The 15,285-nt window shown below is 38.0% G+C and overlaps 1 protein-coding gene across 1 annotated transcript in view; it reads left to right on the top strand.

Moving 5' to 3' along the window:
- Window positions 1-10,063, top strand: part of LOC106879370 (solute carrier family 23 member 1) — a 37,961-nt gene extending 27,898 nt beyond the window's left edge. The window contains exons 9-12 of the mRNA XM_089339715.1: window positions 3,702-3,958; window positions 5,486-5,756; window positions 7,823-7,918; window positions 9,825-10,063. Of these exons, the coding sequence (XP_089195841.1) occupies window positions 3,702-3,958; window positions 5,486-5,756; window positions 7,823-7,918; window positions 9,825-10,057 (857 nt within the window). The 3' untranslated portion in view covers window positions 10,058-10,063. The remainder of the gene's footprint in view (window positions 1-3,701; window positions 3,959-5,485; window positions 5,757-7,822; window positions 7,919-9,824) is intronic.
- Window positions 10,064-15,285: the final 5,222 nt, after the last annotated feature.

Below are 15,285 nucleotides of genomic sequence, written 5' to 3'. Positions count from 1 at the left end.
GCGAGCAAAATAGAAATCAAAGAGGTTCACAGATAAAAAGAAAATGGTTGAGAACCACTGACCTAAATGATTTTAGACCAGAAAGTTTGTGCCATAGAATCAGGATTGTTCTTAGACATGTTGGCATCAAAATGGTTGAACAACACAACTGGCTGAATATGAAACATTTTACAAGGCAAGAGAATACTGGGACAGCACATGTTTCGCAAAACAGCGTCTCTCTTCCCGACACTAAAGGGGAAAGCAAAGAAAATTAAGTTGTATAACAATGGAGTAAGTTCTTTAACTGCCCTCCAAGGAACAGATGAAAGAGGCCCTGTCGAATGTTGTGGAGAGGAGATAATCTTCTTTGCGCGAAGTAGAACATACAGATCCACGCGCATCGTTTTTTATTTAGAAAACATAGTCCAGACGTAGGATGAAATCCATTGTATCCCAGTGTTTGGGACAGAGAAATACAACGGTGTTGTTTAAGGATATCGATTATGATACAGAATCCTGGCTTGTTGTCATCTTTGTGTGTGGGGAATGATCGGTGATTGGTGGGTTTGACTTGACATGACAAAGAGTGTTATATGGTTAGGATGGGGAGAATGTACTTACAAATCTTAATGCATCACTCAAAATTAGTGACAGAGTGTTTAATAAATAAATAAATAAATAGATGAATATATATATATATATATATATATATATAAGTAAAAAGACTCCCTCCTCCGCTAAAAACAATTATGTAAGCAGGATAATATTTGAGGTCACGAAGAAAGAAAGCTTATATTCAGCGTAAAGGAACACCTCTCTGTTAATGACAAACTGACTTACTATGAAGGGAAGTTAATCTCCAATGAGGAAAAATCTATTTCTGAATGAAATGAGCTTCTCAATCATTCAAAAGGTTACAGCTTTAAAAAATTCGAACATTAAATGAAATGCACGAGGACGATCCAGACCTAATGTAGATTGGATGGGGTAGCGAATCTAAGGAATCAAGCTATAAAGAGCCATCCTCCCCGCACAAATAACATATTAGTTTCAAATTTCGGCACAATGCCAGCAATTTCGGGAGATGGGTAGAAGTCGATTACATCGACTCCAGTGATCCACTGGTACCTATTTTATCGACTCTGAAAAGATGGAAGGCGAAGTTGACTTCGGTAGAATTTGAACGCAGAACGTAAAGATGAACAAAATGCCGCTAAACATTTTGCCCGGCGTGTTGGCAACTCTGCTAGATCGCCACCTTCCAAAATAATACAATATTAACAAAAATTTTAAGGACTATTTACAATGCTTTACATGTCAAGTAGCCAAAGGAAGTGTGCCCTCCCTTGTTCAGTTTAAATAAGGGGCACCTTCTGGTGGAGGATTCCGGAATCTCCAGCATCAAATAATACAATGATAAAATGAAAAGATATCTTAAAGAGAGAGGGGAGAGAGGGTAGGGAGAAAGAAGAGGAGAGAGAGTGTGGGAGAGAGAGAGTGTGGGAGAGAGAGAGTGTGGGAGAGAGAGAGTGTGGGAGAGGGAGAGAGTGGGAGAGAGAAGGGGAGAGACAGAGATGTAATCTGGTCAGTTGAGTACTAGAAACGACCCGTCTCACAGTAGTACAACTCCATCCATTTCTTAGGATAGGAACAAAAGGACAGAGGTGGAAGGAGATTGGGACAGTGTTTTACAAAAATTCAAAAAATGTCTCTCAATGCACACACAACTGCAAAAGGCTTCTTTTGAAAAATGGAAAGAGAGAAATGCCAGGAGACGATCTTGAACGAAGGAGAATTCATCCCCTCTCAAAGGAAGCTCCTTTCTCGTAAAAAGGAACTCCTCTCTGTTTATGAAGGACTGATCGTGCGATCCAGCAACAAAAAATATAAGCAACGAAGTGTATCATGAACGGAGAAAGATGAAGATGACAGTTGGTGCCGTGCATGTGGGTCGATCGTGTCCTATCAATGTCATATATAAAGTTACAGCCATTATCAGTAGCTTCCAATACAAACGACAACAACAACAAACAAAGACTTATCTGTTGTAATCTCAATTTGAAATCAGGAGACTGACATATATGAAAAATGCTATAGTAACATGGTTTGTTATCTAGATCTGCAAGGTGAAATAACACAGGAGGAATGCGGCCGCAATTGAGGTGAAATATTAGCTTTAAATCGGCGAGCAGTTCTCTGGGACAGAGAAGGGGGGGGGGGGGGGAGTTAAGATGATTTAAACATTATTCTAGTGTTCAGTTACATTTAAATGTTTAAACAGATCTACTAATGAGAAGCCTGAAACATCACACCCAATCGATGATATGCACTTTAGCGGCTGAGTGCAGGGGTCAATGGATCAGAAGTTTTGTAAATAATTCCATCACAAGTTGAACCTTAAATAACTAAATTAATTAATTAAAGTAGAGGACCTTCTGCTGTTCAGCTCTCTTGAGATTTTTCTACAACTGTATATATATGCACCCAGAACCACGCTAATAGCTTAGGAGTGAAATTTAGGATTTCTCGTTTTTTTGTGAATCGATTTTGATAAAACTTTTCCCAACTGGTTTGCACCCAATGGCAACACCATTGTTATGTTTCTATTATTCTCTGTAACGTCCTTTCTTTTTTTTATATCAGATTACTAGACAGTAACATTTTTTTGCCACTATAACATGGCTGTTCTATAAAGAACTATGCTACATTTTAACCCCAGGAAAATGTCTTTTCCAGCTGGTTAACGACACACAATTTGTGTCCGATATATTGTGAGTAAAGGAGTGAATTATTCCCCTCCAACTTGGCAAGACCAGTAGACCATGGTCTCTGGGTCTTTCCCCGTCATCGCTACTGGATGCTTGCCTGCTAGAGATGGCAGCCAATCGTCCCTACTCACAATATATAAACAAATGTTACCGTCTGGTATTGTTACTACTTATATCGCATTTAGAGATGTTAGAACTAACTAATTTGCTCGTTACGAGATCAGTGGCTGAGGAATTACGTCCGCCTGTACGTTCTGAGTTCAAATTTCACCGAGGTCGACTTTGCCTTTCATCCTTTCGGAGTCAATAAATTAAGTACCAGTGAAACAGTGAGGTCGACGTAATCGACTTGTCCCCTCCCACCGAATTTCATGCCTTGTCTCTTTAGTAGAAAGGATTATTATCTTAATAGATTGTGTTACAACCAATCATATTCAGCAGAATATCTCTCTGGAAAATTATCACCAAAAACAGTGTCTTTAAATATTGTGTCGTTTCTTTCTTGTGCTTTCCCAAGACACGGCCAACCCAGCCATCAAACTCTCCAAACAAAACATCACCTTCTTAAATCCGAGCGTCACCCTTCCTTTGTTCATAGCCCTTACATCTCCTCTCTACGCTTTCTTTCTGGAGAACAGTATGATAAAACATCACCTTCTTAAATTCGGACCTCACCCTTCCTTTGTTTATAACCCTTACATCGCCCCTCTACGCCTTCTTTGTGGAAGACAATAAAAGTGTAGTGAGGATTTTATATTTGTTGTTTGAGTGCTTCAGCCATAACATACAAGACCTGGTGGACACAGTGATTACATATATTTTTCTTTCCTATATTCATGAAACCAAGTTTCGGTGCCGCTGCACTGGCGAGTGTCTTTTATTAGTTCTTTCAAATTGCCTTCTGAGAGAAACTAAACTTTGTTTTCTTCCTTTCTATCTTTTCTTTTTCAGGTTATTTTGGATTCTCAATGAATTTTTCCGTCAGCACTCTGATAAGCTTCTTCATAGCAACTTTGGCTTCAATCGTGGATTCCATTGCTGATTATTACGCTTGCGCCAAAATATGTGACGTTCCTATTCCTCCAAACCATTCGGTGAATCGAGGAATTGTCATCGACGGATTAGCAACTGTGTATGCTGGCGGACTCGGAATTGGACATGGTACGAGTACATATGGTGGTAACATTGGTGCTATAGCAATCACAAGGGTAAGCTGGTGCATTGACTTCTTTTATTTTTTACTTGTTTCAGTCATATATATATATATATATATATATATATGTACGACAGGCTTCTTTCAGTTTTCATCTAACCTGATTCTTATTAAAAATTCTATAGTATTTACTGTCTTTTGGAAAATGTTCAGTCAATGCCGAATTAAACAATTTTATAATATTGGAAATTATTTGTTTTCCGAAGGGAATTATGTGCCATTCGATATAGCTAGAGATATCCATGTTCCTAAGGTATATATTTCTATTTCTACCTAAGCTTTTTTTTTAAGTGTGTAATCTCTTCATCTGGTTCTTATAACGGCATTGGGTTTGTTTGCTATTATATTTGACATTATATTTGTCAATCATTTGTATATTACTATTTATAGAGTTTATATATTACTTATCTACCCTATCTGAATGGGACCTCTTAGTAGGTCCATTCCTATCTAAGCTACTTTGTACTTTATTTGGCACATATTCAAGTAAATTTGTACTCTTTTTTTGATTCTAGGAACTCTATTGTTATATCCTGATTGCACAGATTTCCTATCCTTAACTCTTCCTACTGTATGTTCTATTTGATTAGTGTCGTTTTCCATATTAAGCATACTATCATGATTATTGACAGTATGTCCCTCTCGCTACTTATATTATCTGTACTATTACTACCATTTTTATTTTTCTCTACATCCTGCCATCTTTAATGAGAAATTATAAAAGCCCTCATTTAGTTTAAATACTTCCTCGTTCGCTGAAAGATTATTAATTCGGATTGATATCTTTTCTACTATTGATCGGGTTATACTTTTTGGGTGATTGTTATTACTATGAATGTATCTAAGGTTTGTATTAAGTTTATGATAAAGCCTGTGTATACCTGTACTTAGATCTAAATTCACATTATACATACATACATGCATACATAAAGAGTATGCGTGTGTTTGTGTAAGTATATATATATTTATATATGTGTGTATATGTGTGTGTATCACCGAACATGTAACCATATACCAACGCTACAACACATTTCATTTTACCACGACTGAATCACAATTTGTATCAACTGAGATCCTTGTTGCCAGACCGCTGGTATTATAACATTAGTTACTTAAAGTTATCTAATTTGCACAAAGTTGTACTGTCGGTTTGCTGTAGAGGTTAGCATTAGTGGTACGATTCACAGCAGATGCAGTGTTCAAATTCAGCTGATCATGTAACAAACTTTCCCCATCCTCCTATATATATATATTAGCCTATTAGCCAATTTGCAGATGAGTTCATTGACAAACAGCTCGTTTGTCAAATAGCAAGGATGAATGTATTAAAGCTAACTGTCATAAAAAGAGAGAGATTAGCCTTTTTTTCATTTATCAATGTTTGGTTTAAACCTTAAATCAATAAACAGGCTTTCATGACTCGAGTTTAATAAAACTCCTAAATTTGTACACACGTGTATTAATATATATGTAAGCATTAACTTTTTCAAACTTGCCTATTTCATTTAACTTTTCTTTTCAGGTTGCCAGCAGACGTGTGTTCCAAATTGTTGGTGTTATTTACATGTTGTTTGGAATTATTGGTAAAATGGGAGCATTCTTCGTCACTATTCCGATGCCTGTGTTGGGCGGGGTTCAACTTATCTATTTTGGTTCTTTCATTGGAGTCATTTTATCCAACATGCATAAAGTGGAAATGAATCATCGTAATATGAGCATCATCGGGGTTTCCATTATATTCGGTGTATCTATACCGATATGGAGTCACAATAACCCGGAACAGTACGCCACAGGTATGCAGTTGCATCATCTTTCTTTTATGTATATGTGTGTGTGTGTACAAACACACACACACGCACGCACACACATGCATACGCATACACACGCACACGCACACACATACGCACACACATACGCACACACACACACATTCATTATTCGTGAGTTAACCAGACTACCATCGGTTCTATGTTGAGAGATATATCGGTGCTGCTTTGGTAACGATCTTCGTAGCCAACATCGTCTACAAGAGTCAAATTCTACTTAAGTATACCATCTACGTGTTTTATTTATTTAATATGGCTTAAATAAAACATTCTTACATTTTTATACATTTATTTAAAAAATTAAAATGAAGCAGATTAGAAACAAGTTTACTAATTTTAGAGGCGAATCAAACAAAAATCAGCTAAAAAAAGTCAAAAATTGAGAATTGAAATTTTGAAATTTTTATACATTTTATAGACTTATTATTAACACTTATGTTTCATACTCTCTAACCAGACATTCTCTTGAAACCGATACAGGTGTTTTCCTTGTTCTTGATAAGTATAACTTTTCTTGTAGATCACAATATAAAGTGTAGATCGCATACCAAAGCTGTTTCATGTTATGTAGATCGCATATCAAAGTATCACCGATACTCTTCAAGTCTGTCACATGGGACGTTGGTGTCCGTGGCTGTCAAATTGGCTGCCCTCTTGTTTAGATATGACATATCTTTGACTACAGGAAACACATGTATATGAAGAGACCAACCTGTGCACTCCAAAAACCCAGCATACTTCGTGCTATAATTAGTCATTGGCAATTTTTTCTAGTGTATACTTTACAGTACAGTACATACGAGAGAAGTCACTAGTTTCCTTGGTTTTAAGCAATTTTCTGTAATATATGCCAGTTAAGTTACTTATTGTTGCATGGTGTCTCTTACCTATCCAAATTTATATTCGAGAAATCCAATCGATTCATACCAAGTTGAGTCAAAAGCTTTTTCGGTTTTTCACTTGTATCTCCATGTTTTATCATTTATTTCATACAACTTATTGTCCAGTCGTTGCTAATCGACTGGCTCCCTCCCCCAAAATTTCAGGCATTGTGCCCAGAGTAGAAAAGAATATTCCCGAAGTTCTTTTAGAGATAAGGCGGCGAACTGGTAGAATCGTTATGTCTCTATGTTCTGAGTTCGTTTCTACGTTCTGAGTTCGTTTCTACGTTCTGAGTTCAAATTACGCCGCGGTTGACTTTGCTTTTCATCTTTTCGGGGTCGATAAAATAAAGTACTAGTTGAACACTGGAGTCGATGCAATCAACGTATCCCCTCCCTCGAAATTGCTGGCCTTGTGCCAAAATTTGAAATCTACATTCTGTCTAGAGATAAAATTATTCCACCAAATGATATACTTGCAAAAATATTGAATGAGGAAATCGTTTCAGGGCTATGTAAAAAGATTTTCGATAAGAAAGTTGTTCGATAAAAAGTCTTTTCGATAAAAATTCGCATGAGGAAGAGACGTTCAATAAAGAAAAAGTCATGCCACGCAAAAGAGCATGTAAGGCAGTACAGTACAAACGTAACTAACTATGATTCGAAAGCGAATATGTCTTGGTAACATGTACCGTGCGTTCTCTAAATGTTTTAGGTGCCTGTATAGTTGCAAGTAGACATACATAGACATTCCGTCAGCCCTCCTCCTCCTCCGTCTAGTGGCATGTCCAGGATATAACAGTTGAAGAGAGAGAGAGTGAGAGAGAGGAGAAAGAGAGCTGCTCCAGTTGTCAGGTGGTACACACAGCCGAGTAGACTGGTGTATCGTGAAATGAAGTACCTAGCTCAAGGACAAGCTGCACCGCCTGCTCTAGAAATTGAACTCACGCCATTATAATCATGAGTCAACACCTCTGATCACTTGACAACACGGCTTCACTCACGTATGACAACAATGTTGATAAATGTTCAAACAGTATCAACAACGGGTATAAAATAGAAGACATTTGATAACTATTCAATAACCAACCCTTTGCAATCAATAATTAACAGTCATTTGAGGATTGAAACTTTATTTCATATTTTCTTCAGGTTATAAAGAAGTTGACGGATCCGTCCATGCTATTCTTACCAATCCGAATTTTCTAGGAGGTTTGTTGGCAATGATCTTGGATAATGCATGGCCAGGTATGTTACTGAAGAATTATTATCCTTTTCGTAATATTCACCTGTTTATTAGAATATGTAGAGAAAGAATTTTAATCGTAGTTTGATTGACAAAGCTTTCAAGTCTTATTCAAAGGAATTTTAAGCGTAATTCCATCGACGACAGTGGACATGATGTTCATACAATTATCCTTCTTACACCTATATTACACCTGTTCTATATTTAAAAGATGAGGAATTAAGTACATTATTTACGATTGACGGATATTTGCCCGCGGGTATATGGTGTAGTGGTTAAGAGCGCGTGCTACTAAACCCAAGATTCCGAGTACGATTCCAAGCAGTGACCTGAATAATAATAATAATAATAATAAATAATAATAATAATAATAATAATAATAATAATAATAATAACAACAACAACAACAACACCGAAAAATACTTTAGGAATGAGAACCCAGGTTCGAAATTTCCCCAAGACACCTGATGAAGGCGGGAGGGTATATCAGTCGAAACGTTGTGTTAACAACAAACAAGATGAGGACAAATATCCGTCAATTGCAAATAATGTACTATATTACACGTGTATTACACCTATACAATTACACTAGTTACACCTGTATTACACCTATTGAGTAGCTATGAAGTGTAGACGTTTTGACTGACTGACTACCTTTGAACAAATATATTTATCAAACTTTCCATCGACTTCAGTGTTCCACTGGCCTTTCATTCGATTTAGAGCAGTGGTTCCGAAACATTTTCAGGCTCCCTTAACACCCAGGCCACATTCCTAGCGTCCTCCTCCCCAACTAACCATCACAAACATAGACCTCTTTCTGAAGCAAATTTAAAACAACTGTATTTCACAAATAAAACTTAACCTAATGAACCCATTATTTTGTTGTTTTTACATGAATCGCTCCCCTATTATTGCCCAACTTTTTATATGAATCTCTTCCCCATTCTCACCCCACTTTTCTTCAATGCACCCTTGGAACTTTCCACCGCCCCTAGGGGGACAATAACGCCCACTTTGGGAACCATTGCTTTAAAGCTAAGCAAATGAGAGACAAATTTCTTTTTGCACAAAACGCCAATATACTGTTTGGTGCTTTCCAGCTGGAAGATGAGGCCTTAGCGCTATGAGTCAATTAAATATTCATACAGTTTATGTTATACACTTTGTTGTTATACAGCTTCTTGTTATACAATTTGCTGCAATACAGTTTACAGCGGTACGCTACACTACAATGTGGTATCTTATTTATAGCTAGGTTGTCTGGACTATTGAGAACTAAGTGTCATGGCTAAAATATAGGGACTGTACTCGTCACAAGAGAGGGATTGTTGTTTCCTTGTCGGCAAATTGTGCTATATATCTTACATTAGATTTCACTTCCGAAGGCGGCGAGCTTGCAGAAACGTTAGCACGCCGGGCGAAATACTTAGCGGTATTTCGTCTGCCGTTACGTTGAGTTCAAATTCCGCCGAGGTCGACTTTGCCTTTCATCCTTTCGGGGTCGATTAAATAAGTACCAGCTACGCACTGGGGTCGATATAATCGACTTAATTCGTTTGTATGTCCTTGTTTGTCCCCTCTGTGTGTAGCCCCTTGTGAGCAGTAAAGAAATAAGAAACATTAGCACGCCGGGCGAAATACTTGGTATTTTGTCTGTCTTTACGTTCTGAATTCAAATTCCTCCGAGGTTGACTTTGCCTTTCATCCTTTTGGGGGTCGATAAAATAAGTACCAGTTGCGTACTGGGGTCGATCTAATCGACTGACCCCTTCCCCAAAAGTTTCGGGCCTTATGCCTAGAGTAAAGAAGATTATATTTCAATTCTAACTGAAAATGGAAAGCCTGTAATACTAAACAAAACCTTTCTTTTTTCTTTCTTATGTTTTCAAAAAAAAAAATCAAAAGGAACATTAAAAGAACGAGGCTTGGAAGACAGTGTAGAAGAAAGCGGCAAAGACGCCGATGAACTGGGCAATCAAAAGAACCAGAAAGCAAAGGAAGAAGAATCTATATACGGCGTTCCCATTTTACCAAATTTCATTGCTAGGCACCCATTTCTTCGTTTCTTGGCATTTATGCCACCATACGGGTTAAACAGAGACAAAACAAACGTTGAAAAGAAAGCTGAAGTTATATGATTGTTTTTTTTTTGTTTTGTTTTTTTTTCTAGCGATAGTAAAGTAGTGGTCAGGTGATAGGAACAGAACAATGCCGAACTAAATACTGACGATCCTTTAAGTTTTAACTTCAAATCACGCCAGGGTCGATTTTACGTTTTGTTGCAGTCATATACTGGAATCGATACTTTCTGCCAATGTAAGGAATTGTTCTTTCTGACTATAAATGTTTGGTACTACTAAAGCAGCTCGGTCCCGGTCGCGCGTCCGCGCTAGCTAGTCGTGAGTGGTCGATCCTAACCCTAACCCTAACCCTAACCCTAAACACGTATTCATTTGCACACGCGGGTTAGGGATAGGGTTAGGGTTAGGGTTAGGGTTAGGATTAGGGTTAGGGTTAGGGATAGGGTTAGGGATAGGGTTAGGGTTAGGGTTAGGGTTAGGGATAGGGTTAGGGTTAGGGTTAGGGATAGGGTTAGGGATAGGGTTAGGGATAGGGTTAGGGTTAGGGTTAGGGATAGGGTTAGGGTTAGGGTTAGGGTTAGGGATAGGGTTAGGGTTAGGATCGACCACTCACGACTAGCTAGCGCGGACGCGTGACTGCGCGACTGCGCGTTCGGGACCGTGCTGCTTTAGTAGTACCTAAATGTTTTACCTTGTTGTTGCTTTACTTTATAATAATCTTCGGTACTGGATAATCTTGTCCTCCTCCTCTCTCTCTCCGTGGTTGGTTATGCCCGGTTAGAAAGTTAGCATTGGTTTCACGTCTACTATTGCTCTTAGTAATATAGGCGAGCCATCAGACCCGTTGGCCGGAGGCGCATAACCTCTTTACTAATGGAGGTAAGAATACAGTCTTGGTCAACATGGTAATGAAGAAAATCTATGAAACCGTCTCTCCCAGGAGGTTTTCGCTGCGAAGAATTTCGTTAAAGTGGATCTGGTGAGTCACCAATATTGCCAAGAGCAAAAACAAACATGAAACTATTGGTCACTTTCTGAATGGCCACAACAAACGACTACATTAAATATTACAGCTCAAAATGTTTTTAGAGTGTGTGTGTGTGTGTGTGTGTGTGTGTGTGTGTGTGTGTGTGTGTGTGTGTGTGTGAACTTTTGCCTTGTGATATATCTGATCCATAAAAAGACCATTTTTCAGGTGATAGCTTCCTTATAGAAAGCCATTTGAGAATATCCAATGACGGTCCACAAACGGCCGCAAATTTTATAGCAAGCACACGAAGCAATGTTGTGAAATAAGCAAACTTTTCACAAGCAGTCATTTGGTGTTTGCTATTGGTTTTCTGTAACGAGGCTATGATTTCCAAAACCATTTCAAGGTTATCATTATCCTGTTTGGTATCCGGTGCTGACGATTGCTAAGGAGCTAGAAGAGCATTCAGCCAGAAAAGGTGAGGTGCTGTGAAACAAGTGCTGGTATTTTATGACTTGTTACCCAAAGCCAGGTAAACCGCAGTAAAAATGGCCTTTTTACAGATCAATTATGTCCCAAACATATTTAAACTGATCTTAAAATTTTGCATGCCTATTACGAGCAACGACTTTTTCCACATGCCCTGAAGAAGGAATCTTCACCCCCGAAATATTGAAATACAGGGTAAAACTGCAACTTTTTTTTTTTTTTTTTGTAGTTCACCTTGTACCTTTTTGCATTGATCCTGCCTTACACAAAACAACCTTCTTTAACGTTATACCGCACAATGCTTCGCCAAAACTACCTCATATATCTATCTATCTATCTATCTATCTATCTATCTATTTATCTATCTATCTATCTATCTATATATATATATATATATATATATAAAGGCATAAATAATGGGCTTTACATATTTCTTTATTTATACATAAGGGTGCACAAATGAAGAAAATTGAAATACGTGAAGCCTATCATTTATGCCTTTTCTTGTATATCACACTATGAGAACGATCGTATTCACTGGGGAATGCAACCATGAATTAACGAAGTCGACTGGTGCTGGACTTCCACATCGGATCTTGCCTTAAGATTCCCTGGAGTGCTATATTAATCTGAAAACCTTTTGTTAGCGCCTGTGATATTTATATTAGCAAAGAGTTTGAGAAGTATTTTGCCCGGATAGATAATCCCTTATTAACGACTCTCTTTCTCTCTCTCTCTCTCTATATATATATATATATATATATATATATGACATGTGGGCTGTGTCTGATGACTGTGCCGAGATGTCAGACGTATTATAATACATTGTTTAACATGTCCTCACCACAAGAAATTATTAACGGCATATAAAAACATCTATTGTGTCTATTAAATAATATATACATATAAATGTATATATATGTACACACACACACAGAGGCACACACACACACACACACACACACACACACACACACATATGTATAACTTCAGTTACACATACTCTCTTGTACAAATGTGCACACCGCAAATATATACATATTTACTTACATATGCGAAATCTGTCTGTCTGTATATAACATACATACATATATACAAACGCATATATGCATACATAGATACTTACGCCCAAGTATTCATTCTACATCTACATAGTTAAAAGCACACACAAACTACTTCCACGATAATGCATTAGGTAGCTAAGATACCTAGCTGTGATGGAAATAAAACAATAATAAACTACACAACAAAGAGACATGTCTAATTATATTAGATTGCATTTTTATATAGAAACTGTTACACAAAGAAGAGATTAACAATTCAATCATTTAGATGAAAACAAAACAAATAAACAAAAAATGAGTATAAGCAAAAAGACGGAGATTTCTGTTCAGTTGGCGGACTCCAGCCTTGGGTTGGTGAACTGTTTCCTTTTCCGTATGAAGAGGAAAATTAGGATGGGGAGGAGATGCCTGTCGCACAGAATATTTCGGAAAAGATGGATGAACGTAGCAAGAGTGTTGAGAGTAAATGAACCTTTTTTCGCGAGAAATTAAAGAGTCTACCAAAGGATTCAGTGTTGGAATGTGGTTTGTGGGGTCGGCCACGTGCCTCACTTCGTAATTGTTTTTTCATTCATATTTTTGTTTTTCATCCGAATTTTATACTTATCATCGATTATATGTTCCATTTGTCCCCCGACCCCTTGTCCGTCCTTGTATCGTCCACTTGTACCGTATTTTTTTACCTTTATGGTTAATAAAGAAAAGAGTTTGTGAGTGAAACGGTATCATGAATGTTAGTTGCGATGCCCTTTCTAGTGTTACAGCTAGAGATATAACTGGTGTTACAATCAGTGTTACAACTGTTGTTACAACCAATGACGCAACTGATACTACAATGTGTATCACAACAGGTGTTACGACCAACGATACAACTGGTGTTACAATCTGTGTTACAACTGGTGTTAGGTCCAGTATAGCAAGTGGTGTTACCACCTGTGTTACAACATATGTTACAAGTAATGTTACAACCAGTGATACAACCGGTGTTACAATCAGGAGGCAACTTGTGTTACAACCAGTGATGAATTAGTCTTACAACTGGTGTAACAAGCAATGTTACAACTGGTGCTATAATCACTGATACAATTAGTGGTACAGTCATTATTACAACTGGTGTTACAAGGGATACAACTGATGTTACAACTTCTGTTACAAACATTGTTACGACCTGGTGTTACAACCAGTGATACAACCGGTGTTACAACTAGTGATACAATTCTAGGTGCAACAGTCATTGTTACGACCAGTGTTGCAGTCAGTGATATAATTAGTGTTACAACTGGTGATACAACTGATGTTACAACGTGTTGCAATTGGGGTTACAACCAGTGTGACAATTTGTGTAACCGGTGTGTGTGTGTGTATACATACATTACACACACACATACACACGAGAAATAAGTATACGCACACATTTATATAAAAAGTTCCAACACGCGTTTTACTATTAGGGTTGTGTCAATCCCAGTGATACGTTTTCTGGAATATAATCTGTGGAGTTTGAAACAATCGTACACCTAATAGTACAAACAATTTCGTGTGTGTGTGTGTGTGTGTGTGTGTGTGTACACATACTTGTCTTTACACGATAAATGTTAGCACTGGCCTCGAAGTTTCGGCTTCCTGTTATCAGAAACATTACGGCAAGTAAGTGGTAACTTCGAAGTCACTTTCAATCTTTTCCTTGTGATAAAGGAATATAAACATGGCACTCAACTAAAAAAATATGGAGAAATCTTTCAATTTTCATGTTCGATTATTTCTATACACATTTGCATAAAAGCAAACGTGTGTATTCGTGTGTGTTCATATATGCACACACACACATAGTATAATTGTGTGTGTGTGTGTGAAAGAGAGAGACAGAAGAGAGAGAGAGAGAGAGAGAGAGAGAGAGAGAGAGAGAGAGAGAGAGAGAGAGAGAGAGAATTTCTGCTTTGAGAGGTATCCATCAAAACATGACCATTTCTATTAATTTCAAAGAGAAGACAGAACTTGAACTGAATGCCTTTTTTTTGCCTAAATATCAACAATTTTGGAATTAAAAGCTACACCAACCACCGAACTGGACAGCACAACATAATATCAAAGATCTCGTCTCCTCCATCTCGAATAAGGACCCAGTCCTGAATTTCAGGGGACCCGCAATTGTTCAACATCCTGCCAAACAACCTCAAAAATTTGTGAGGTATAGATGGGGAGATCTTCACAAAGCATCTGGACAAATTTCTGTCTGAAATCCCAGATGAACCCACATCGTGACAGGAGGCACAGAGTAGAGCGGCGCCGTCCAACTCGCTTCTTCACCAAAAAACAGTACAGAAAGGAGACTCAAACATGCTGAAAAGCGGTGCTTCAGCATGGACCCAGCCTTTAGCTGAAACCAGTAGCAGATAAAAGATGAATATAACTAACTAGGCGTAGGAGTGGCTGTGTGGTAAGTAGCTTGCTTACCAACCACATGGTCCCGGGTTCAGTCCCACTGCGTGGCATCTTGGGCAAGTGTCTTCTACTATAGCCTCGGGCCGACCAAAGCCTTGTGAGTGGATTTGGTAGACGGAAACTGAAAGAAGCTCGTCGTATATATGTATATATATATATATATATGTGTGTATGTATTTGTGTGTATGTGTTTGTGTGTATGTGTTTGTGTGTCTGTGTTTGTCCCCCCAACATCGCTTGACAACCGATGCTGGTGTGTTTATGTCCCCGTAACTTAGTGGTTCGGCAAAAGAGACCAATAGAATAAGTACTAGGCTTCC

This window comes from Octopus bimaculoides, chromosome 22, assembly GCF_046866305.1.
Source record: "Octopus bimaculoides isolate indiv1 chromosome 22, ASM4686630v1, whole genome shotgun sequence".
Classification (NCBI taxonomy): domain Eukaryota; kingdom Metazoa; phylum Mollusca; class Cephalopoda; order Octopoda; family Octopodidae; genus Octopus; species Octopus bimaculoides.
This window is presented reverse-complemented; position numbering and strand designations above follow the sequence as displayed.